This window comes from Schistocerca serialis, chromosome 7 (assembly GCF_023864345.2).
Source record: "Schistocerca serialis cubense isolate TAMUIC-IGC-003099 chromosome 7, iqSchSeri2.2, whole genome shotgun sequence".
Taxonomy (NCBI): domain Eukaryota; kingdom Metazoa; phylum Arthropoda; class Insecta; order Orthoptera; family Acrididae; genus Schistocerca; species Schistocerca serialis.
Genome location: NC_064644.1, coordinates 125,385,905 through 125,412,985, shown reverse-complemented (window position 1 = coordinate 125,412,985; position 27,081 = coordinate 125,385,905). Strand labels below are relative to the sequence as shown.

Here is a 27,081-nt window from a genome sequence, read left to right as displayed (position 1 = left end):
TCCTACGATTTACCGACACTGCGCCTAACTTGTTTGTTGTTGCACAGAGCAGTGCGGTTTGATGTCTACACCCGCAGTGCCGCGCTGAACCTCTTTTCTTGGTTTTGCCCCACTTAACGCCATAGTCAGACAGGGCTTTATAGTCTTGGTGTTAAAAGCAGCGTCCTTATAAAGTCATGAACAGCTAATATATCCTGTAGTGCTGCAACCTCCTTCCTGAATTATACAATGAATTATTAATTAAGTCTTAAAATTTGCACTCCGTTTCCATGTTAAGCACGTTCTGCTTTCTTCTAAAAGTTAGCATATAAAATTGCATTGAATGCATCAGGACTGAAATACTTGTAAAGCTTGGGCAGATTTCCAAATTACAGATGTTCTGCTTCAATCAAGTTTTACTGTATCAACATAGTTTTTAGTTGTGGAGGTATCTTATCATGTGTAAATTACTGACATGGATGTGTAATCACATCACATCTTGTTGTCAATATTGAATTGATTACTGAGCATCAAAGGTGATTCCAGCTGTATTTCTGAAATCAGATCCTTGTTATCTCTTGTTAGTATGGAGCAAAATATTGAACACACACAAGGATATCTGAAATAGGGTTCACCCAAGTTGAGCTACTATGTTGGCCCAATGTAGTCAGCTGGGACAATATAACCGTATAGGCATGATGCCTGAATGTATGTATGTGTGGGTATATATGTTCGATATGTCTGAAGAAGGATTTATCTGAAAGCCAGCAATTTTCTGCCTTGTTTAGGTGCCTATGGACACTCACTGGCTCAACTAATGTGCAACGGACTTTGTACAAGTCACAACTCATCTCATACCTCATGCGCACGTGTGTGTGTGTGTGTGTGTGTGTGTGTGTGTGTGTGTGTGTGTGTGTGTGCGCATGCGCGCATTTGGGGGGGGGGGGGGGGGGGCAGAAGTTGGAGAAAATTTAATAGCCAAGATCCTATTTGGTACTATTTATTATTTATTCCTGATGATCTGTTTCAACAATTAATACCATCACCTTCTGATCTTTAAAAAACTTGTTCTATGTCCTGTTCTATTATGACTGCATCACACATGCCATGTTGATGTTGGTAGTGGATATTATGTAGCACATTCGACAGAGGTATGTTAAAAAATAAAAAATAAAAACCAGTTTTTCACAAATAAAACCAATGCGTCACCTGCTTCCAGGATACTTCATGTCGAAATAGTTCATGGGTGACCTGCTGGATGTGTGTCCAACAGGCACTATTCCGGTGGCACAGCTTGTCTAGTCTTTTCATGATGCGATATGTCTCCTCCCCGTAGAGGTGCATGATATGATTCTTCTGCTTCTCCTGGCGGACTTCATGTCAAAATAGTTCATGAGTAAACTGCCGGGTTCCAGTGCCCATTGGACACCGGCATCCGGCAATTCCACCCGTGAACTATTTTGACAAAAACAATGAATGCAGTTAAAAAGCACCTATGTAACTAGAGATGTCCACAAGCCACTTTTTATCTGGTTATACCTAGTTATTCAAGGTGCTTATTAACTGTATTGATTCTATCTGTGACAAACCAAATTTTATTTTTATTTTTAAGAAACCGGTACGGAATTTGCTACATAATATCCACTATAATGTCAACATGATATGTGTGATACAGTCATAATAGAAGTGGATGTACAACAACAAAGCTTTTTAAATATCAGAAGATGACAGTCTCAACTGTTGAAACTGGTCATCAGAAATAAACAGTCCTGAATGCCATCTTCGATATTAAATTTTCTTCAAAAGCAATTACATATAACTCCTTCTTACCTCTATCTATGAGAAATTTCAAACATGTCTATGCGTATGTGCATGGAAGGAAGAAAACGAATGGTTTTGGCATCTGAAATGAACTATTTATTATGAATATATTGCACAAATGTTATAATTACAGTCTCTATAACTGCTGATTTTTAAAGTACAATTCATTTGATTCCGTGTTTACAAAATTATTGTGTACAGCAAGTATACTTTTATGAAGTTAACTATTACAAATGCGATACCTAGTTCTAATGAAGGTGTCCTGCCTCCACAACAAGGCTAATTCTGGGTTCATAATGCTTATTGACTCAAATTTATAATACTTATGCTGTTACAAATAAAACAACAGATGAAGTTCTAATGCACTGCAATAAAAAGGCAATCTCATTTTTCACATCACAAAAATAAGTTTGTACTTTGAGACCACAAAATATTCTGGTCATGTGTGTTCCATGTACTTGTCACTGTTCCCAAAAGCAACTTGTTTACTCTCCTATATCACACAGAAAATCATTTAGTTACTAAATAAATCAACTGTGTAATATATATGACATCTATTATTCCCCATTGGAGTGAAACACTCCCATTTCCAGCCACAGTCAGCACAAAACCTGTGATTCTATGATTTGTATGAATGCCTTTATACACAGCTCTTCTGCATCAAAAGCAAAATACTAATTACTTTCAAAATGACAGCTTAGGCCTGTTACAGGAATTAAGTGGTGCTACCCAAAAGTTCTGGGACATTCACTACTAAAGAAAATTACTTACCCTAATTTTCAGCTTCCTCTGCTTAGGTACATTTACAGTGACTCACTTGATCTTCCACATATTCATGCACTCTGGAGCCCTGCTCTGTAGCTCCTTTGATGAGCTCTCTAGTGTGCTGCAACGCCTGTTGTGTTTCTATAACGTTTTTAAATGAGAAAAAGCTGTGCAGGGAAAAAGCAGAAATTGTGAGGGTGACCTTGCTATGGTGGAGCAGCCTTACTGGATGTTCATGGGCTATGTAGCTTTTAAGGATCTGATGATAGGAGACATAATGGGTAACAGAAGCTATGCATGCAACTTTTCATAGTATAAAGATTTACAACAAGCGTGGTCTCTATTTTAATCCCTTGAACTTTAGGTAGCATCTTATTCATCTTTATGGATCTGAGAAAAACATCCATTCACAGAATCAAAATGATTTTTGTAAATTACTGGGCTGATTCTTTTAAATAAATGGAACAATTCACTGATATTAGAATGTCACAAAAGAAATAACACGATCATAATCTGAATTTAAAGTGTGAGAAACATTATCTAATCCCATGTCCATGGAAGACAAATACATTACTTATGAAACTGTTTACGTAAAATGTCTACTAATGAAAATGCTTCTTCCAGTCTCTTCTTGTATAAGAAGTTTCTGAAGCATTTCCTTCTTAAAAAGTTCACATGCTTATGTTCCTATAGTAAATCTAAAATATGCAGCATTGCAAAGGCAAGAATTCGAACTTTCAGAGCATACTTAGCATGTGGGCTACCAATCCACATGTCTTTAATGTCTATGTATCACCAAGTCTATCAGTAAATACAATGCACACAGTTATAGTGCTGTAATTTCAGTTCAAACACTAAAATGGAGCAGTGAATTCACAATGACTTTTTTTTATTACAAAGAATGAAGTAACTGTTACATCTGTATTATGCTGTTGTCCACTGGAAGCAAAAGACAAGGTACCTAAAATATAAACAAAAAAAATATTTATGTAGGTTCCAGGACTACACCTTCAGTGGACACAAAATATTTATGCTGATGGTAATATAATGGATTCAAAAGAGAGATGTCACAGCTTTACAGTATCACTTTGAGCAATAATACTAACAACTGATCTTTTCAATCAGATTCTGTCAAGAGGTGTTCTGTTATTTCATAACTGCTTTACATGCTCCATGACATAATGGAAGATGATTTATCACATACTCAAGATTTTTCAGAGTTTTCAACTGCAATTCACATTTGTCATTTAATATAATGGCAGCACTAAATTCAGAAACAACAATTTAAATGGTTTCAGTGACTGAGGGAAATGGCTTCCTACAAGTAAGAAATTTCTTATAAACCATTGCTGATATAAGTAATTGAGTCACTATTGTAATAATTAATGCCCTGTAACAATATATTCTTCCTGTCTTCTCCCATTCTTTCTTCACCCCCCCCCCCCCTTCCACCACTTCCTACATACTGTTTTATGTTTGCTGCACAGTATACACGCATTACCACCTTCCCTTTCCCCTTCCTTCTTTCCACACACAAAACATCTCACTGCAATGATATTTTTACTTGTTTTTAAGTTCATCAGTGCCTAATATAACTAGCAAATTTTATTCAAAGGAAAAACTACTCAATCAGGCCTTCCTTAGAATGATACCCTCTTTTTTTATCAAAATAGTATGAAAATAATTGTATACCAGTTGTTCTTTATTATGTACAACTGGTATTTGATTCAATTAAAAAAACTACACAAGGAATTGCTTTATACAGATCACATTGATGTATTGTAAAATTTCATACATAAAAAAGACAGTTAACAAAGATGTAATCACTAGTTCACTGGAGATTATTTTTCTTCAAATGAGCTAAGCTATATAATTTCTCTGTACAAAATGCACAAGGTAAAATGCATCAAAATATTTACATTACTGTTACATTCAAAATAGTTTTCATTCGGTTCAGACAGTCACTACGAAACATATAAATATAAAAATTAATCTCACTGTAATAAAAAAGATTCATCACATACTTATGCGAACATATATCTACTTTAGTCGAAGGTGTTCAATCGAATCGCTTCATTCATCCATGTGTGTATACAAACTAAATATCTAGGAATTAAGTAACAGTATAGTACTGTTGCCTTCCTGATGAGTACTCTTTGTGCTATATTGTTCATTTCAAATATATATTAATAACAATATCTAACACGATCACATAACCTGAGTATATTCGTCCTGGCAATTGAGAAAAGCGATGCAAAAAGTTTCTTACTCTTCAGCCACAACTATTACATCTTCAACAGTCCATAGTCTTTCCTCAGCATGTCCTACTCAAATGCCAAAAGCAGAATGGCACATAGACTCACTATGGGAAACTGGATGTGCCTCCTGTTGAAACAACTACCTTATCATTTCCAGGTACTTCTGTTTGTGCTTACTCAGCATTTCTGTGACAGTGACTAGCTTCTTTAGGGTAACCTGGAAAGAAATTGAGTAGATAAATTGTTAAACTGTTCCACACATCGGTTTTTCTGTCAGTAGTTCAAAAAATTGTCTGCACTCAAAGCAAAACATACGTAAAAATAAAGGGAGAAACAAGAAAAAAGAAATTGTGTCTAATTTCTTGTTATCCAGAACTTGCAATTATTCCAAGTACCAATAATATTCAAGGTGACGGCTCAGAGTGTTTGTGATATGGCCCAAACTTGCAATTTCTGTCAACATCCAAGGTGCCCTAGTTAAAGTTCCAGTTTCAAAATGCTGTAAAAAGGGAACCACTGCTCAGAATCACATAAAATTTGAACAGTTGAACAGTGCATTATCAAATAAAAAATGAAAACTTTACAAAGAGATGGCGCTGTACGCATCAGATTATGCACACCAATACACGAGATGGCCAACATAAATGTCCCTAAGAAGGGTGGCACACTGCACGTAAAGCTCTTTTACAAAAATGGTGCTGTGCTCCAGTAGCCTTGCAGAAGTTACAGACACTCAAGAGTATGAAAAAAGGCATTAGTTCAATGTCTGATAAGGGCCAGTAGAAAATGATGATGACACGTGAAAAGACAGGTTCTTTTGAAGTTCAATATGGCAGGAGGAGGAAAGCAGTTGCTCTGACATCTGTCAAAGATGTAGCCACAGTGCAGGGGTCGAGCAGTGGTGTGCAAAGATGCAGTGCATGGGGAATTGCCTGAACACTGGACTTGCCTGCGAGTACAGCGCATAAAATCTTATGAAACATCCTGCATTGCTATCCATACAAAATCACCATGTACAGGAGTTGCTTCCTGCTGAGCTGCTAGCAAGAAGAACATTCATTTAGGGATTTCTTACTCGCATGGAAGTGGAAAAAGAATGGCCATGGAACATTCTGTGGACAGATAAAGCACATTTCCACCTCTGAGGACATGTCGATCTGCAGAATTACAGAAACGGACAACAGAAAATCTGCCCACACATCAGCCAGTACTTCATCCTGCAAAGGTGACTGTGTTGCTCATTGACAGCATCGTTTATTGAAGAGCTGTATTTTATCGAGGAAATGAGTCCTGCAAATCCTGTTACTTGTACCCTCAGTGGTAAATGCTGTGTGAGTCCTCTGTGTACCAATGTCACTCCAATTCTTCAACAGCATGCATGTATAGATAGTACCCTTTTATGCAAGATGGCACCCATCTGCACACTGCAGAGGCAATTCGGAAGTGACAATTATCAGCCATCATTTACCTGCAGCAAGGCCGTCCAGATCATCTGATCTTAATCTGTGTGACTTCCAGCTGTGGGGTTTTCTGAAAGATGATGCGTTCAGTGCTCCAATTATGAACACAGCTAAATCGACAGCACACATTGTGCAACATATTCTAAATATGACCCCTGAGATACTCTGACCTGTTTGAAACATGCTGTTTCTTGATTTCAACACATGGCAGAAAATGGTAGACAGCATATAAAACATATCTTGCACCAGCCTCACAACAGTTTTGTTTTTAAAGCGTTTTATGGTCCCAGGGCAATTAAAAACCAAATTAATTTTGCTTTTTAGGTGGTTTTTGGATCCAGGACAGCTAAAAAGCGATGTAATTTTGCTTCTTAGATCGTTTTTGAACCCAGGACAATTAAAAATCGATGTCTTGATTTTGTGTGTTTTTGGCTTCAGGACAATTAAAAACAATTTTTTCCCATGCAATGAGGAACAACTTCATCGAAGTGTTGGCTGTAGAACTTGTCAGTCGTGCTCACTGAACAGTATGCATGGTGTAATGTGCAACCCAAATCACGGTCATCATTCTGCAATTTATCTGTGATTTGTAGCCAACTCCACTTTTATATATATATATATATATATATATATATATATATATATATATATAAAAAATAGAGGGAAACATTCCACGTAGGAAATATATATCTAAAAACAAAGATGATGTGACTTACCAAATGAAAGTGCTGGCAGGTCGACAGACACACAAACAAACACAAACATATCCTCTCTTCCCGTTATCCACCAGGCCTCAATCTCCGCTAATTTCAAGTTGCCGCCACTCATACCTCACCTGTCATTCAACAACATCTTTGCCTCTGCACTTCTGCCTCGACTGACATCTCTGCCCAAACTCTTTGTCTTTAAATATGTCTGCTTGTGTCTGTATATGTGTGGATGGATATGTGTGTTTGTGCGAGTGTATACCCGTCCTTTTTTCCCCCTAAGGTAAGTCTTTCCGCTCCCGGGATTGGAATGACTCCTTACCCTCTCCCTTAAAACCCACATCCTTTCGTCTTTCCCTCTCCTTCCCTCTTTCCTGATGAGGCAACAGTTGGTTGCGAAAGCTTGAATTTTGTGTGTATGTTTGTGTTTGTTTGTGTGTCTGTCGACCTGCCAGCACTTTCATTTGGTAAGACACATCATCTTTGTTTTTAGATATATATTTCCTACGTGGAATGTTTCCCTCTATTATAACTATATATATATATATATAGTTTCATGATGTTCCCCCTGGCGTCAACAATATGCTGTTCAAATTTGATGTCATTCTAAACAGTGGTTCTCTTTCTACAGCATCTTGAAACTGAAACTTTAAGTATGGACACTCTGTATTGTTATAATTTACCGATTGTAGCCAACTGTGTCTAAATGTAACATTCTATGGCGCTAATAAATGCAAATCATGAACACTGTGCAACTAACTTTAGCTTTATGATTGAGCGAGTGGGTAAAGGTACGTTGTTTTCATTTTGAAGTATTGAGGGACTGCATATAAAGAGACTTCTACAGAACTTATTTAGTTTTAATCTACCTATCTCCTCCCCCCCCCCCCCCCCTCCTTTTCTCCTAACAGATCATTAAAAGTAACAGTGAAGAAATGGGTAATATACCAACCCCTGCCTGTCCAAGGCATCTGGCTGTAAATCATTACATTTTATATGAAAAACAGATTTTCTGGAATCAGTGCCATACTAAAGCAGTGGTTTGTGTTGTACTGAACAATGCTGACTAAAACAGGGGAAATAATGGAGCCAGAGAAATCTGGGGAAATTACACTGAGGTGATGAAAATCATAGAACACCCTGTTGGACCTCCTTTTGCTGGCCATAGTGCAGCAACTCAAGATGGCATAGACTCAATGAACCGCTGGCAGTCATCTGCAGAAATAACAAGTCGTGCTGACTCTAAGACTGTCCATAATTGTGGCAGTGTTGATGGTGCAGGATTCTGTGCACAAACTGACCTCTCAATTACATTCCACAAATGTTTTATGGGACTCATGTCAGGCGATTCTGAGTGGCTGAATCATTCGTACGAACTGTTCAAAATGGTTCAAATGGCTCTGAGCACTATGGGACTCCACTGCTGTGGTCATCAGTCCCCTAGAACTTAGAACTACTTAAACCTAACTAACCTAAGGACATCACACACATCCATGCCCGAGGCAGGATTCGAACCTGCGACCGTAGCAGTCGCACGGTTCCGGACTGCGCGCCTAGAACCGCGAGACCACCGCGGCTGGCCGTACGAACTGTCCAGAATGTTCTTCAAACTAGTCATGAACAGTTGTGGCCCAGTGACATGGCATGTTGTCATCCATAAAAATTCCATCTTTGTTTGGGAACATGAAGTTCAAGAATGGCTGCAAATGATCTCCAGGCAATGATTGGTTCTGTTGGACCAGAGGACCCAGACCATACAGTTTAAACACAGCTCATGCAATTATGGGGCCGCTACCAGCATGCACAGATTCTTGTTCACAGCTTGAGTCCATGACTTTGAGGGGTCTGTACCACACTTGAACCCTACCATCAGCTCTGACCAACTGAAATCGGGACTCAACTGACCAGGCCACAGTTTCCCAGCCATCCAGGGTCCAATAGATATGGTCACAAGCCCAGGAGAGGTGCTGCTGGTGATTCCTTGCTGTTAGCAAAGGCACTTGCATCGGCCATCTGCTGCCATAGCACAATAACGCCAAATTCCGTGGCACCGTTCAAACACATACATTTGTGGTACGTCCCAAATTGATTTCTGTGGTTATTTCACACTGTGTTGCTTGTCTGTTAACAATAACAAAACTATGCAAACGCTGCTGCTCTCTGTCATTATGTGAAGACTGTCGGCCACTGCACTGTCTGTGGTGAGAAGTATTGTCTGAAAATTGGTATTCTCAACACACTCTTGACACTGTGGATCTCGGAACATAGAATTCCTTAATGATTTCCGAAATGGAATGTCGCATGTTTTTAGCTCCAACTACCATTCCACTTTCAAAGTCTATTAATTCTTGTCGTGTGGCCATAACAGGATGCACATGTGGACAAGGGGAAAAAATTCCCAGATTTCCCGGTTAATAATACACTTTTTCCCAGGTGAAAATATATTTTTTCCATGTTAAGTGACAGTATATTTTCCCTCAGAACTGTAAAACTTATCAATTCTTTGATTGGTTAAGGTTTTATACAGCAGTGTAGAACTTCTCGGCACTTTAGTAAACAAACACCGGGAGGAGGGGGGGGGGGGAGGGGGGGGGGGTAGGGTCGTTCTTAAAATGTCTGATGTGCAGCAGCACGTACGCTGCATATCTTTTGTATTACATTGCCCTGGATATTTTCACGTTACAGAAGTTCCACCAAACACAGCAAGTTAGTTTCCGAAGCATCAAAATTTAGATTGTGATGTGCTTTTGTGAGCCAGTCGTAGCTTATGTAACATGATCTTGCAAGCTGATGGTATCAGCTATTCATAGCATAGGACATGGGATGTAGTCAGCCATAGCAACATTACTGTTAAGTAACATGAACATACAAATAGCAAAAGTTAATGGTTTAAATTAATATACATAGTATAGCTATAAGAAAAGTTAAGCTTTTACATATAATATTGGAGTTTTTTTGCATGTTTTCCACTTTGAGATACATCAGACAAATGTGCCAGCACAATTTTAAATAATGACATAAAAGTCTGGTCTTCTGGGCTCCAAAGTCTTCTAAGTGGCTGGCCCTCAAAGTGTTAAGCTTTAAATGAGAATCAAATATTCTGTGATTTAAGAAATTCAAAGCACGGGCGCACACATAACATAATTTATCTTGTGCAAAATGAAATTTATTAGTAAGTAACGCTTTTCAAACCACCATTTGCAAAATTTTCCTGCAACCTATTTAAGAATTCGTTTCAGCAGTTGTCAGAGAGCACAGGACTTCAGAGGATATTCCAAGAGCATCTGAATTTTGTAAATCATACTAAAATGCATAATTTGGCTTAAAGTAGACAGTCATATGCCCAGATTCACAAAGAAGTAAGCCCCAACCTGATATCAAGCTTTTCAGTGTGGTTTTTAGGGTGCAAATTTTCTTGCAGTACGAGTACCATATCTCATGTTTGGTTCTTTATTATGGCATAATGCCCTGCTTGCCAGAAGATAAAACATAAATCTGAAATTCAGCAAACAGTTGACACTAACCAATAGAATTTCAAATAAATTTACTGCCTCTATGGTAACGATTGATAAAAACCAAATTTCTTAAGCAAATTGACAAATAACTCCATTGTCCTGCAAGGCAATTAAAACCCGACTGCCAAAAACCTGGAAATAATTTTTTTGAGTGAACACTGTAAACAAAGAGGAAACAGCAATATCACTAAATGTAAACACGGGTCAAGTGGACATTACCTCCTCCTCCCCCCCCCCCCCCCCTCCTCCCCCTCCCAACTAAACTCGGACTGCTCTGCATATACACAAATCTGGCAGCTTGGGTGCACCAAAAAAATTTTCCCGGATAGCATCTGGCTGCTTGTTGCTACTGCTGATGCGGTTAACAGCAGCACTTCAAGTAGCCAGAAGTGGGAGAAGGTATTGCTAATATGTGACTCAACTGTGCATGTGCATCAGTCTGCTATCAACTGCTCAAATGAACCTAATCTGAACCGTTGTGACATCATGCTCATTGCAAGCAGTTTCCTGTTATGAAGTATTGCATAGCCTTCAGCGTAAGCCATTGACACACTTTACTGTTGGAAGACGCTTGTGTGTGCACTGTGTTTTGTTGTTGTAAATGGCACATTTCCTTTGCAACCCAAGTTTTATTTTGGGTTTTTCCCCTCGTTTATTTTTTATTGCTGCAATATTATTCTCCAGTAGTGGGCTGAAGTGAAATTCTTTGCTAGAGTATCAATTCTTACCAGTTAAAACAACAAAAATTTAACTGAAAACTAAAACAACGAAAAATTCCCAGAATTCTTAACAATTCCCGTGTTTTTCCTGGTTTCCTCACAGATGAAAAGATTATATAGTTTTTCCTGGATTTCTCAGGGTGTACACATACTGCATAATCACATCAGAAACATTTTCACATGAATTACCTGAGTACGAATGACAGCTCTGCCAATGCACTCCTATTTTATACCTTTCGTAAACAATACTACCATTTCTGTATATGTGCACATCAGCTGGTATTATAAAAGTTGTTTACAAATTTTTAAATTCTAAAACTATGGACTGTTACTGGTTGTCAAATTACACCATTAAAACAAACAATACGCTCAGTCTCCACACTATTTGCTTTTATTTTTGATAAATGTGTAGAATTTGGAGTATTTATGGAATCATTCAAGTTATCAAAAGTTATCACAGTTTTTTTTAAAAAGCATCAAACAAGTTCACCAAAGATACAGGGCAGTCTCAATTGGGCCAATGTTTTCAAAGATATCTGAGCCACTGCTACACACAAATAAGCAGCTACTTTGAAAAATAGAGTCTCCTATGTAACAGTCCCTCCCCACGAACCATGGGCCTTGCCATTGGTGGGGATGCTTGCGTGCCTCAGCGAAACAGATAGTTGTACTGTAGGTGCAACCACAGTGGAGGGGTATCTGTTGAGAGGCAATACAAACTGTTAAGAGGCAATACAAACGTGTGGTTCCTTAAAAGGGGCAGCAGCCTTTTCAGTAGTCGCAGGGGCAATAATCTGGATAACTGACTGATCTGGCCTTGTAACACTAACCAAAACGGCCTTGCTGTGCTGGTACTACGAACATCTAAAAGCAAGGGGAAACTACAGGCATAATTTTTCCCGGGGACTTGCAGCATTACTGTATGGTTAAATGATGATGGCTTTCTTTTCGGTAAAATATTCCAGAGGTAAAACAGTCCCCCATTTGGATCTCCGGGTGGGGACTACTCAAGAGGACATCATTATCAGGAGAAAGAAAACTGGCGTTCTACGGATCAGAGCGTGGAATGTCAGATCCCTTAATCGGGCAGGTAGGTTAGAAAATTAAAAAAGGGAAATGGATAGGTTAAAGTAAGATATAGTGGGAATTTGTGAAGCTTGATGGCAGGAGGAACAAGACTTCTGGTCAGGTTAATACAGTGTTATAAATAAAAAATCAAATAGGGGTAATGCAGTAGTAGGTTTAATAATGAATAGGAAAATAGGAATGCGGGTAAACTACTCCAAACAGCATAGTGATTGCATTATTGTGGCCAAGATAGATAGAAAGCCCACGCCTACCACAGTAGTAGTACAAGTTTATATGCCAACTACCGTATTTACTCAAATCTAAGCCGCACTTTTTTTTTCCGGTTTTTGTAATCCAAAAACCGCCTGCGGCTTAGAATCGAGTGCAAAGTAAGCGGAAGTTCTGAAAAATTTTGGTAGGTACCGTCACAACTAACTTCAGCCGGGAATATATGTAGCACTGCACAGGCATGCTTTGCAGGCACGAAGATAAATACTGGCGCCAAAACCTCTGCGTCAGTAAATAAATTAAAAAAAAAGTGGAAAACGAGGTTTTTCTCCGCCCCGAGTTTCGCCCACTGCATTTTCGTACATTATCCAACGAAATAAATACAAATTCTGTACTGTTAATCTTCGAATGTAGCAGCATTTCAATGTACTACGAAAATTCGACTGGCAGGACTGTTTGGGATGTTTGTCAATATGGCCAATTCTTCGTTCTGAATTTTTTCCTACCTGTGAGAAGAGATGGTTGCTAATAGGAATTTTTATGAATTGTGACTCACATGCAGTATTCTCTTCACCATAAGAATAATACAAATATAAACATTTTGCCATGTATTCTTTCGTGTTTGCTGCTATCTCATTTAAATCCCGTCTGCCTAATAAACTACGGAACTGGTGTGAGACAACAGCACGCGGAAGAATATACGTGTCATGTCATGTTTATATTCGTATTATTCTTATGCCTAATAGTGATTCAGTCAGAAATGAAGCACGACAATTGACTAGATTTTTAAATCTAAGATGATTCTAATTTCAGTGCAGAATGTAATGTACAAAAGAGGCATCTGCAAAGATTTTCAAACGGAGAAAAATTTTAGCTAAACTCTCATTTTCGCTAAAATTTCGTTCAGAACATCTTCTAACATACGCAGTCTATTATTTGGTTCTTGTTGATCATTATCAAAGAAAGCAGCAGTATAATTAACAACAAATAGCAGTCTCTTGCCATTGTTTTGTTAATGAGATAATTCCTCTCTTTTTTTTTTTTTTTTTTTTTAACTGTAAGCGGCGGTAGCACGCACAAAAGCAAGCCATGCCGCTAGCGGCGACAGGATCGTAAACACTCATTATCAGAATGCGACAAACAATGCATGACACAGTAAAGTAATGAAGTTTCAGCTTATAGTGACGTCGATAACAAAGAGAACGGCACTTATCAGATCAAAGAAAAATAAGCAATCGATTCAAACCTGACGAAGCAGGTGAAAAAGGAACGGCACGCGTATAAATACGGACGGAGCGCCTGACGCATAGCAATGGCTACCTGGTAAAGCTTAACTGCTAAGCTTACGACTCGAACCAAACTACTGTAGCTGTATCGTCATTCATTCGACCTAAACTGTGTCTCATATTACAATGGACCAACTTTGTTTCAATTTGGAGGCGCGGCCTAAAACTTTTCTCTCCCCTTGAATTTTGAGTCTCAAATTTCAGGTGCGGCTTAGATTCGAGAAATGTTTTTTTCCTTGATTTCGAGTCTCATTTTTCAGGTGCAGCAGCTTAGATTCGAGTGCGGCTTAGATTCGAGTAAATACGGTACCTCTGCAGATGATAAAGAGATTGATGAAATGTATGATGAGATGAAAGAAATTATTCAGATACTGAAGGGAGACCAAAATTTAATAGTCATGGGTGACTGGAACTCGATAGTAGGAAAAGGAAGAGAAATAAACGTAGTAGGTGAATATGGAATGGGACTAAGGAATGAAAGAGGAAGCTGCCTGGTAGAATTTTGCACAGAGCATAACTTACTCATAGCTAACACTTGGCTCAAGGATCATAAAAGAAGGTTGTGTACATGGAAGAAGCCTGGAGATACTAGAAGGCTGCAGAATGATTTTATTATAGTAAGACAGAGATTAAATTGTAAGACATTTCCAGGGGCAGATGTGGACTCTGACCACAATCTATTGGTTATGAACTGTAGATTAAAACTAAAGAAACTGCAAAAAGGTGGAAATTTAAGGAGATGGGACCTGGATAAATTGACTAAACCAGAGGTTGTACAGATTTTCAGGGAGAGCATAAGGGAACAACTGACAGGAATAGGGGAAAGAAATACAGTAGAAGAAGAATGTGTAGCTCTGAGGGTTGAAGTAGTGAAGGCAGCAGAGGATCAAGTCGGTAAAAAGACGAGGGCTAATAGAAATCCTTGGGTAACAGAAGTGGTATTGAAATTAATTGATGAAAGGGGAAAATATAAAAATGCTGTAAATGAAGCAGGCCATAAGGAATACAAATGTCTCAAAAATGAGATCAACAGGAAGTCCAAAATGGCTAAGCAGGGATGGCTAGAGGAAAAATGTAAGGATGTAGAGGCTTATCTCACTAGGGGTAAGATAGATACTGCCTACAGGAAAATTAAAGAGACCTTTGGAGAAAAGAGAACCACTTGCATGAATATCAAGAGTTCAGATGGAAACCCAGTTCTAAGCAAAGAAGGGAAAGCAGAAAGGTGGAAGGAGTATATAGAGGGTCTATACAAGGGGCGATGTTCTTGAGGACAATATTATGGAAATGGAAGAGGATGTAGATGAAGATGAAATGGGAGATATGATACTGGGTGAAGAATTTGACAGAGCACTGAAAGACGTAAGTCGAAACAAGGCCCCGGGAGTAGACAACATTTCATTGGAACTACTGACAGCCTTGGGAGAGCCACGCCTAACAAAACTCTACCATCTAGTGAGCAAGATGTATGAGACATGCGAAATACCCTCAGACTTCAAGAAGAATATATTAATTCCAATTCCAAAGAAAGCCGGTGTAGACAGATGTGAAAATTACCGAACTATCAGTTTAATAACCCATGGCTGCAAAATACTAACGTGAATTCTTTACAGACGAATGGAAAAACTGGTAGAAGCCGACCTCGGGGAAGATCAGTTTGGATTCCGTAGAAATGTTGGAACATGTGAGGCAATACTGACCCTACGACTTATCTTAGAAGCTAGATTAAGGAAAGGCAAATCTACGTTTCTAGCATTTGTAGACTTAGAGAAAGCTTTTGACAATGTTGTCTGGAATACTCTCTTTCAAATTCTAAAGGTGGTAGGGGTAAAATACAGGGAGCGAAAGGCTACTTACAATTTGTACAGAAAACAGATAGCAGTTATCAGAGTCGAGGGGCATGAAAGGGAAGCAGTGGTTGGGAAGGGAGTGAGACAGGGTTGTAGCCTATTCCCAATGTTATTCAATCTGTATATTGAGCAAGCAGTAAAGGAAACAAACAAAAAATTCGGAGTAGGAATTAAAATCCATGGAGAAGAAATAAAAACTTTGAGGTTCGCCGATGACATTGTAGTTCTGTCAGGGACAGCAAAGGATCAGGAAGAGCAGCTGCATGGAATGGACAGTTTCTTGAAAGGAAGATATAAGATGAACATCAACAAAAGCAAAACGAGGATAATGGGATGCAGTCGAATTAAATCAGGTGATGCTGTGGGAATTAGATTAGGAAATGAGATGCTTAAAGTAGTAAATTAGTTTTGCTATTTGGGGACCAAATAACTGATGATAGTTGAAGTAGAGAGGATATAAAATGTAGACTGGTAATGGCAAGGAAAGCGTTTCTGAAGAATAGAAATTTGTTAACATCGAGTACAGATTTAAGTGTCAGGAAGTCATTTCTGAAAGTATTTGTATGGAGTGTAGCCATATATGGAAGTGAAACATGGACGTTAAATAGTTTAGACAAGATGAGAATAGAAGCTTTCGAAATGTGGTGCTACAGAAGAATGCTGAAGATTAGATGGGTAGATCACATAACTAATAAGGAGGTATTGAATAGAATTGGGGAGAAGAGAAATGTATGGCACAACTTGACTAGAAGAAGGGATCGCATGGTAGGGCATATTCTGAGGCATCAAGGGATCACCAATTTAGTATTGGAGGGCAGCATGGAGGGTAAAAATTGTAGAGGAAGACCAAGAGATGAATACACTGAACAGATTCAGAAGGATGTAGGTTGCAGTAGGTTCTGGGAGATGAAGAACCTCGCACAGGATAGAGTAGCATGGAGAGCTGGATCAAACCAGTCTTTGGACTGAAGACCACAACAACAACAACAACAACAACAACAACATGTAAGAATCAGTTTGCTTTTTGCCAGGGGAGGAACACAACAGCAGGTGTTGTCGAAACTGTGGCTCAAACTTTAACAGCTATTGAAGAGAAAATCGTGGTATCACTGCTATTATGTGGCCTGAGCACCTGATTGCATTCCTGTTGACATACTAATAAAGAATCTGGAGTTTTATTGGGTGCGTGGAAGTAAATTAACTATGATGTATTCTTATTTAAACAACAGAAAGCAGTCTATCTCAGTCAGAAATGTAAATTCCTCATCAATAGAAATCAGCACAGGTGTTCCACAAGGATCTATCCTTGGACTCTTCTTCATTGCAGCAATCAATTATTTGCCCAACAGCTCATTCTGTCATATGCTATGCAGATGATAAAACACTACTTACCACACATCAGAGAATCTCAGATCTGAACAGGATAACTAGGATACAGCCTTGTAGTGGTTTATAGCTAATAAACTCCCATGTAATCCTGATAAAAGCCAACAACTCCTAATGAGAGTGTCTAATGATATAGAAAATAAGTCAGTAAAACTTTTAGGTATTTACACTGACTCCAGACTCCACTGGGAAGAACATATCAATTACATACGTGAAAAAAATATATAACCTCATTTTGAAGGTAAGGGATTTAATGAGGTTGGATTACCTTAGGGTGACATACTTTGGACTATTCCACTCACACATGTCATGTTGGCTAATTGTAGGGGGGACACTCCCCTCACATCAAGATTTTTTTTTTTTTTTTTTAAATAAAGGCCTACATATAATGTGTCTGTGCTCTGTGTTAACAATAATATTTTAGAATTTACTGCTAGGGGAGAATCTCATTAACACAACACCAGTGCTAAGGCTAATTTACATACACCAAGGCACAGGTTAGCAAGAAATGAAAATTCTCACAAAGTGAACCTACTCAAAATTTTCTACAAAGCATCCATCTATGTCTGCTCTATGGATCTCAAAATTTTTAGAATTAAGTGGTACAGCTGGCTATCAGATGGCCCATTTTACCATATTAAAGAATTCTTTGAGATGCCTGAGGAGGATATTAGCATGTAATGAACTTTCCTATAGTGTATTGTATCATTATATGGTATGTTTATGTTCTGTATGATTGTGCTCCTAAGTTTTTTTTTATAATTGTGTCATGTACACTCTATCCAGTTATTATTGCACAGTGTTTGTACCATACTACATCATTGACACTAGCTCTTAGAAATCTTCCTGTAGCATATACTATTATTGTGGTGTTCAATATGTATAATGTAATTAAATGCTATCAGCTTATTTTCTTACTATATACCTGACTGTATTATACAACAATGTTGAAGCCTATTTCATTATTAAATGATCAATGGTGAATAAAAACTCTCGATTCTTGTGTATTTCTATCCCATGAGTTTTGACACCTCTGTGCATTACTGGGCTTTCACTACATTCCATCGTGGGTACACTCCTCACATGTTAATGACTTCCCATTCAGTTTACACACACAATGCTAATTATCAGAAGTAAGTGATGTAAAAAGGAATAATATGTTCCTCAGTTTTAAAGCAGAGAAAAAAAAGTGGCACAGTATATACAACATCACACAGCTTCTGTAAAATACCAGCTTCAAGAACAACAGTGCTTGGAATCACCAAAAATCTTAAAGAGAAGATATGGAAGGTAACCTGATGAAGATACTCAACAGGTTTTTCTGCTGTTTTCGAAGGTGAGGTTTTATATCATAATACTCCAAGACATCTCACATTAAAGGAGAAAAATTCCATATTACAAGTGTGCCATAAAAACGAAACATGGTACTCGTCCATTACTCTCAGGACAAAATAACATTCAGAAACAGAATGGAAATCACAGGAAAGTGGTCAAACCTTGGAAAGAAGATCAATCTAAGAGGGGGCGGGGGGGAGGAGTTATGAATAGGTGGTTTGATAAAACATGTGATAAACTGTAATCTGCTGAGATGTGGCTGAAAACAGAGATTATTACAAGGGTAAGAGACCTGCTAAAAGATTGTAGCAAGGAAGAGAGCCTAGAAGGCAGAAAGGAGACATAAAATAATGAAAGGACTCATATTGCAAAGTAAAAGTGGAGAAATGGAGAAGTAGGTAGCAGAATAATCTCATGAAATGATACCATATAGTCGAAAGTGAAGCAAAATATACTGACTATGAGGCTAATCATATACCACTAAAACATAAACATATGTACATAAACAATATACTATACAATAGAAGCAATTAAATGACAAATTAGGATGCAAAAAACCTGAGCCATGAGATGGAGGAATAACATAACTCATATTAAATATCTGGTAATGGTTAAACTTAATAAAGAAATTAAGTAAAACTATGTTCCCTGTGGAAGGTAGTTCTGTGACAGGAATGGCGTAGGTTAACAACACAGGTGGAAGAGTACTGTCAGTTGCATAGGAATGGAGCAAGAAATACAAGAAATAAAATGAAACATAAATGTAGATATGAATGTCAAAGGACGGAAGGAAAGCTGAATTATTCACTTATGAATGTAGTAAATTGAAAAATATGACAAGAGAAGTGAAGGATATGAAGGTATGTTAAAGAAAACAGAGGAGGGAACAGGTGACAATGTTTATCCTACAGTACCACGAAAATATACAGAGTGACAGTGAAATTAAGTGGCTGCAGGGTAGCAGTTGTAACTAGGACAAATTTTGTGCAGCACCCAGATTGATTTCTGCAAGGACAAGTGTCCTCCCAGATGAATGGAAGGAAGCCTGGAAATATCTGTGTACACGAACAGACAAAGCACATGAAAGACCAAATAGATGAATCTACATTGCAAGTAAAATTGTTCAAATGATCCTAAACACATATGTAGGGGAGTGCTGTAGGAAAAACACTGGCAGTGTAGCAGCCACAATTAACCTATTTCCAACAACATGTATCAGGAATGCTTCACAGCAGAAGGCAATGTAGTGCATATATATTGAATGTTCCCTGCTAAGATCTCTGCACACCAAGAGCATTGTCAGAAGAGAATACATTTTCTGCAGACATATGGTTCTGCTGTGGTATAGATAACAGGTGCCCCACAGTGTGGGAGAGAAACTGGAACTCAGAAGTATAAATACGCTGGAAGTATGATTCCTGTGGGCAAAACATCTAAATTGCACATGGATTCACCATGAAATTCTGGCAGCATGTGAACCAAATGCAATGTCATGTAGAGCCATAGTGAAATCGTGCCAACAATTTGACCAAAGCCGCACAGGTGCAGGTGATAGTGATTGGGAATAACGGTTATTGACATTGAACACAGATGACAACTTCCAGGCAAACTTTTCAACAAACTGAAATACAATTTTGGAGGAAAGATATTTTCCAATAATGAGGAAGTTCATGCTGTAATTCTTGAATCGATCTGTGACCAAGGAGCAGATTTCTATTGCCATCTGAAACAAGATGTTACCTGGCTTTTGCTAAGGGCTTGTAGTTCCTTTAGATGTGAGACACATATGTGGTGAAGTGTGCCTAAATCTCGAGCTGGATCACCTTTAATCCTTGCCTCCTCAGGTTCAGGCTTTTCTGGCAAATTCTGAAATGACATAATTTATAACAACAATTAAATTTTAACTCCAATGACATGTTAATCATTTATGTAAATATACAAATGAATTCTGTTTCTCAAATATTTGTCCAAAGTGGTGCAAACGGTCAAGTATACAAAGCTTCTAATAATTAGTTATGAACGTAAATTAAAACCTTCAAGCAGACTTACAGACAGCTGATCCAGGAAAACAACCATGCGCTCTTTGTTTTTGAGGATAAAGGGGTTGACAACTTCCATGTAGGGTTCCTTCCCTCCAAATTCAATGAGATTAGCAAGATTTTGAAGGCACTTAGCAACCATTATAAGAGATCTTGCAGCCATAGGTGGTGGAGGCTCTGTAACAGATGTAGATAACAAATTATGAGATATATATGCAGAAATGTTGGCATTACGGATTACAAAATTTTTCTCCTTTTCTTTTCAAAGCAAAGATCATACAATGATGAACTGATGACTTACAGATTTCATGTTTCTTTCAAAGGGACAAAGAACAAGAATATAAATGTATAGAAGTCGATTGTGTAGCTTTAAGAGATGAAATAGTGAAGACAGCAATAGGGTCTAATATGCAAGAAGAAAATACCTTGTAGAAATTCTTGGATAACACACAAGATACTGAATATATCTCACCAATTACATCCTCATGCATAACTACTTCTCCTTTGATAGGAAAATATACGAACAAATCTGTGGCACAGGCATGACACCCATACGGCATGCTCATATGTCAACTTGTATATGGGCCATGGAGAAGAAACCTTTCCAGTCTTCCAAGCTCAAACCCCTTGTCTGGTTCACTGATGAGATCTTTGTGACCTGGACCTATGGCCAAGACATCTTCATTCCCCACAGCCTGAACACCTTACCTCCCCTTTTCTTCATCTGGTTCTCTTCAGTCCAATGTGCTACCTTTCTAGTTGTTGACCTCCCTTCTCTGATGGCTCGATCAGTACTTCTGTCCATATCAAGCTCACTAACCATCAACAACACCTGCATTTTGACAGGTATCATACCTTCCAAACCGAAAATTCCCTCCTATATAGTTTGGCCATCTGTGGACGTCATATCTGAAGGGATGGATTCCCATGCCCAGTATGCTGAAGGTCTCAGTAAGACCTTTATTGGAGTACAGCAAAGCAGCCACACTACCCACATTAATATGTACCGAGATAGGTGGAAAAAAACTGCATACACCATCAAAGCAAAGAAAACAAAACATCTTCTTAACAAAACAAAATTTTATTTTTTTAAACATCAAAGATAATCCAGTCATGTCACAAATATAGAATACGTAAAGATCTCTCATCCACTTTTTTAACTTTAAACACTTCTTTCCTCTAAATGATATCTAAAATTAACCACGTATATCATTTCAGATGTAAAACAGACAAAGAATAAAATAATGGAAAGGCAGCCACACACCTACAATGATCAATACATGGAGCACAGTAACGCATAACAGGAAACGGCATTCAGCAATCAATGCCTGGAGCACATTAACACATAACAGGAAACGGCATTTACACCAGCTTTCGAGCATTAGCTCTTTTTCTAGCAGAAGTAAACACATTCCCATAGCCACGGCAAGCAGAAGTAAACACATTCCCATGGCCCTGGCAAGACTAATTCCCCCCCCCCCCCCCTCCAACCACTCTCCCTTTTCATCTTCGTCTCCCCCCCCCCCCTTTCTCCTCCTTTCAGTATCCAGCACCTGTTTCTGTTCTACCCTCTGTACTCTTTTTGTTTTGTTGAATGATGGAATCATCTGTCCAAAGACCTGCTCTTTCCCACTACCCCCCTCCTTCCAGCCTTCCCTACTCCCTCTGCATCTCCATCAACTCAGGCAACTGCTTTCAATAATTGGTTCAACACAGAAATTAGCTTGATTTTTTAACTTTTTCCAGAGTTACTGAACAGAATAGAAGGAGTGAGCCATCAGAGAACTCTTCAGTTTAGACATGAAAGTGCGTAGATTACTGACAAAGATTTTTGAATTCTTGTGGCAGCTTACTGAAAATGGATGTAGCACAATAATGTACGCCTTCCTTCAAAAAAAGCCAAGGAGGTGCATTCCAAATGCAGATTGGATTTCTGCCTGATATTAACTGAGTGAAGGCTGCTAAATCTTGGGAATAAGCTGATATTGTTAGCAACAAATGACATTAAAGAAAATATGTATTGAGAAGCCAGTCAGAATTCCCAGACTACTGAACAGGAGTTGACAAGAGATTCATAAACTTACACCACGCATTGCTCAAACCACCCATTTATGAGCCAAAAATACTCTCTTTGAATCAGAAGAGTTACCCCGAAAAATTTGTCATTAGTAAATAAAAATGAGCTAAGTACACTACTTTCCCTGTTGAACTATCCCTTATTTCAGATACTGTTCTAATGGTAAATAAAGCAGCACTTAGTCTTTAAACAAGATCCTGAACATGGGCTGGCCACGACAGCTTACTGTCTATCTGAATGCCCAGTAATTTGAACTGTCCAGTCTCACTACTCATATGCCCTTTCTGTTGAATTGTGGGTTAGAAACTGTAAAAACTTAATCTTAAGTGTTTCTGAGCTCCACACATTGATCCATTATAGAAGAAAGATTGCCTTTCCCTTATTTTACATATTTAAAACATAAAATATTCTTACAATGACATTCACGAATATTCTGATTCAGTGGGTTTGTTAAAAGGTCAGCTTGATTTTTATTAATTGAAATGTACTGAATGTCAGTCTCCCTGATTAAATGGCATTTCATGACAATTTTTTTATGTTCTTTTCTTGATTTATCTGTATGGTTCTTGGAGTGTATAACTGTGGCTTGATTATCGAAATGCTGCTCGATTCCAATCAGTTCTTTCAGTCAAGGCTCTTCAGTAACTCTCTCATCCATACCATCTCTCCTGTGCAGGCTGCCACGGCACCTATTCTACTTCCACTATGCTCTATGCAATTGCAGTTTGTTCATACTCTTCAAATAGACTGGAGATTCTGCCAGAATTATCATGTACCCGGTAATACTTTTTCAATCATCTTTGTAAGTAGCACAATCAGCATCAGCAAATGCTGCAAGTATTTGACCAGTGGGATAATATGTAAGTTTGTAGAGTGCTGTTTCTTTCACATTTCTTAGTGTCCTTTTTGTTTTGCTGGATTAAAAAGGTTCACATTAAATTTTAAACAATATAATGACAACTTCGCCACCGAGAAAGCTATGTCTGATCATGTGCCTTGTGAAAGATAAAGGCTCACAATACGGAGGGTTTTTAACTTCATTGTCACACTTCTCTTCAATGAAATTTAGTTCATTTCTACTGGGGGTCTCGATCCCTAAGCATTCTGAAGTCTGAATCTGTCAAGCAGTTGATTAATATATTCCCTCAGAGAAAGACTAATTGTTCCATATTCACTGTTCTCAAATTTCTCTCCCAATGTGTGACACCGTGCCCATGTGCTTGGTTTCAAAGTGACTTTCTAGAAGAGTTTTCACCTTTTGCCTTCTCTCTTCATTCTGTGCAAATGTAAGCATGTCATCCAGTGCAAATGTAAGCATGTCATCCACATATAATGGCAGATTAACTTTCCCTGCCTTTACACTTAATTTGTATACACATAGCTCTATACCATTTTGAACAAATCCTAGTTTTTGTAACGAGTTATTTAAGTGATCATTTCAGCACTTTGTTTCAGACCATATATTTACTTGCTTAACTTACAAATCAAAATTTTGTCTCTCTTGATGAAACTTTCTGGCTGGAGCACATATCCTTTTTCCTTTCATTTGCTATGCACATATGTACCTTACTCTTCACATCATACTGATCAATACGCCAATTTTTCTCAAAAATAGCTGCTATCAATGCATGAATTATTTCAAAAGTCGAAACAGGACTATGAATATCATTACAGTCTATGCCTTCTACTTGACTACATCCCTTTGCAACCAAACCAGCTTTAAAAATTTTCTTCTCAACAGTTGTCTTCTTTTTATATACTCCATACGTTTTGTATTGGAATCATATCAGATGGTAGCTCAACCAATTTCCAAGCATCATATAATGTACCTTTATTCAGGAAAAGTGCAATTTCAGAGATTGTGTGTCCATAACGTTCACAGGATGCCACCTGGGTCAGCCTCCTGGTGCGTTCTGGTGAACCGCCAAAGAAACAGTATTATTTAAGCGCTCGCAAACGAGTGCTCAGTCTATTCTGTAATTTGTATTACTGTTGTCGAGTCAAAGTGTACAGTTCTACGTGAAACCTGTACTTCATTGTATCTCATGTGTTACCCTATGAAGTACTATGTTCCATAAATCATGTTTGTTCTTGCTATAGCAAACTTGGCAATGAGTGAGGGATATGTTTTCTCCATGTGTTGGTGTCAGTGAAAGGCCTCCCAACAAACGTCTTGATGTAAGAAATACTACAATAAATTATTGCCCAGCAGCAAGGTTTCACGGATCAAAAGCAGGCTCTCGTTACCACTCTAAATCAAGTGGCATCTGTGTGTTCATGGCAGGTTAGTCTCCTATCAGTGCAACTTAGCCCTTTCCGGTATATGATGAACTGGCTGAAGCTTGGGACACCTACAAGACATGGTCATGCCATCATTTCAAGGTTTTTCAGGTGGGCGATGCATACCTGTGTAGTGCTTTCTTTCTTTCCTGGCTTTTGCCATGCATTTATCAGTTGTTGGGCCAACTTGCACCTTTACAAGAACTAGCAATCTTTTCATTTGATGAAATGTGCAAGCTTCTCTCAACCTATTACTGTGACAGAACGCATGTCATTGGGATGTGTGTAGAGTTTTTTCATTGTCAGAAATGCCCAAACTAATCTTACAAAGACTGGCCTGCAGAATAGCATGGGTTGAGCCATCACTGTGAATTTGTCACTAGTAGCAATCATGAATCCTACACAGATCACGTGGCACGTGATGTTATTATTAGTCTCGCCCAGAGAGGAAAATCCAAGAAAAAGCGCTTCAATGCGAGAATCCATCGCTTATGGATGTGCTCAATATAGCACAGTCCTTTGAAGTGTCACGGGCTGCAGGTGATCAGATTGCTGCATGGGGGGAGGTATTGGAAGTTACTCAGTCAACCCCTGTTTAGGCCGCATTCACAGTGGCACCGACAATGGTCATCAGATGCCATTGCCTGAGGTAGCATAATAAAAATGGCTGACAGCTTGGTCACAGTGCTTGTAATCTCATTCATCAGTTTTTGGTGGAGTTGAGGAGGTTAGGTTAGAATCTATTCTATGTATGAAGTTGGTTAGATTTTAACTTCCAAATGGATACCATGACACTTTGTGTTTGTATACAAATACTGCAATGCAATCTTTGCTATTAAAAATACACCAAATGCAGGTCAATGAGGTATAGGGCTGTCTTGAAAAGAAAGTGGTGAGTACTGTAAACTTCGCTGCACTTTAAACATTTTCCCAGTGGACTTGAGAAAGAAAGAAACCATTTTTGGGGTGCTAGAGTGAAAATGTTAGCTTTTATATTAGTATTTACGGCATCATAAATGGCATCCAATGTATCACACAAGAACTTTGGAACTGTACTTTTTAGAACATGGTAGAGGCATAGTTATTGGAATGATGTAATTGCCAAGTGTCAAATATCAAAGTGTCACTTCTAGTTTTACTTGAGTCAGAACTGCACCTTTAATGTATCGGATTTTTCAATAGAACTCGAACCACACCTCCATAAGTACAGGGTGTTTCAAAAATGACCGGTATATTTGAAACGGCAATAAAAACTAAACGAGCAGCGATAGAAATACACCGTTTGTTGCAATATGCTTGGGACAACAGTACATTTTCAGGCGGACAAACTTTCGAAATTACAGTAGTTACAATTTTCAACAACAGATGGCGCTGCAAGTGATGTGAAAGATATAGAAGACAACGCAGTCTGTGGGTGCGCCATTCTGTACGTCATCGTTCTGCTGTAAGCGTGTGCTGTTCACAACGTGCAAGTGTGCTGCGGACAACATGGTTTATTCCTTAGAACAGAGGATTTTTCTGGTGTTGGAATTCCACCGCCTAGAACACAGTGTTGTTGCAACAAGACGAAGTTTTCAACGGAGGTTTAATGTAACCAAAGGACCGATACAATAAAGGATCTGTTTGAAAAATTTCAACGGACTGGGAACGTGACGGATGAACGTACTGGAAAGGTAGGGCGAGCGCGTACGGCAACCACAGAGGGCAACGCGCAGCTAGTGCAGCAGGTGATCCAACAGCGGCCTCGGGTTTCCGTTCGCCGTGTTGCAGCTGCGGTCCAAATGACGCCAACGTCCACGTATCGTCTCATGCGCCAGAGTTTACACCTCTATCCATACAAAATTCAAACGCGGCAACCCCTCAGCGCTACTACCATTGCTGCACGAGAGACATTCGCTAACGATATAGTGCACAGGATTGATGACGGCGATATGCATGTGGGCAACATTTGGTTTACTGACGAAGCTTATTTTTACCTGGACGGCTTCGTCAATAAACAGAACTGGCGCATATGGGGGACCGAAAAGCCCCATGTTGCAGTCCCATCGTCCCTGCATCCTCAAAAAGTACTGGTCTGGGCCCCCATTTCTTCGAAAGGAATCATTGGCCCATTTTTCAGATCCGAAAAGATTACTGCATCACGCTATCTGGACATTCTTCATGAATTTGTGGCGGTACAAACTGCCTTAGACGACACTGCGAACACCTCGTGGTTTGCGCAAGATGGTGCCCGGCCACAATGCACGGCTGACGTCTTTAATTTCCTGAATGAATATTTCGATGATCGTGTGATTGCTTTGGGCTATCC

General features: G+C 38.8%; 1 protein-coding gene across 1 annotated transcript in view; it reads right to left on the bottom strand.

Moving 5' to 3' along the window:
• Nucleotides 1-4,021: 4,021 nt before the first annotated feature.
• Nucleotides 4,022-27,081, bottom strand: part of LOC126412314 (ras GTPase-activating protein 1) — a 149,893-nt gene continuing 126,833 nt past the window's right edge. Inside the window, exons 16-18 of the mRNA XM_050081834.1 lie at nt 20,427-20,593; nt 20,118-20,243; nt 4,022-5,040 (exon numbers count right to left, since the gene is read on the bottom strand). Coding sequence (XP_049937791.1) covers nt 4,963-5,040; nt 20,118-20,243; nt 20,427-20,593 — 371 coding nt within the window. The 3' untranslated portion in view covers nt 4,022-4,962. The remainder of the gene's footprint in view (nt 5,041-20,117; nt 20,244-20,426; nt 20,594-27,081) is intronic.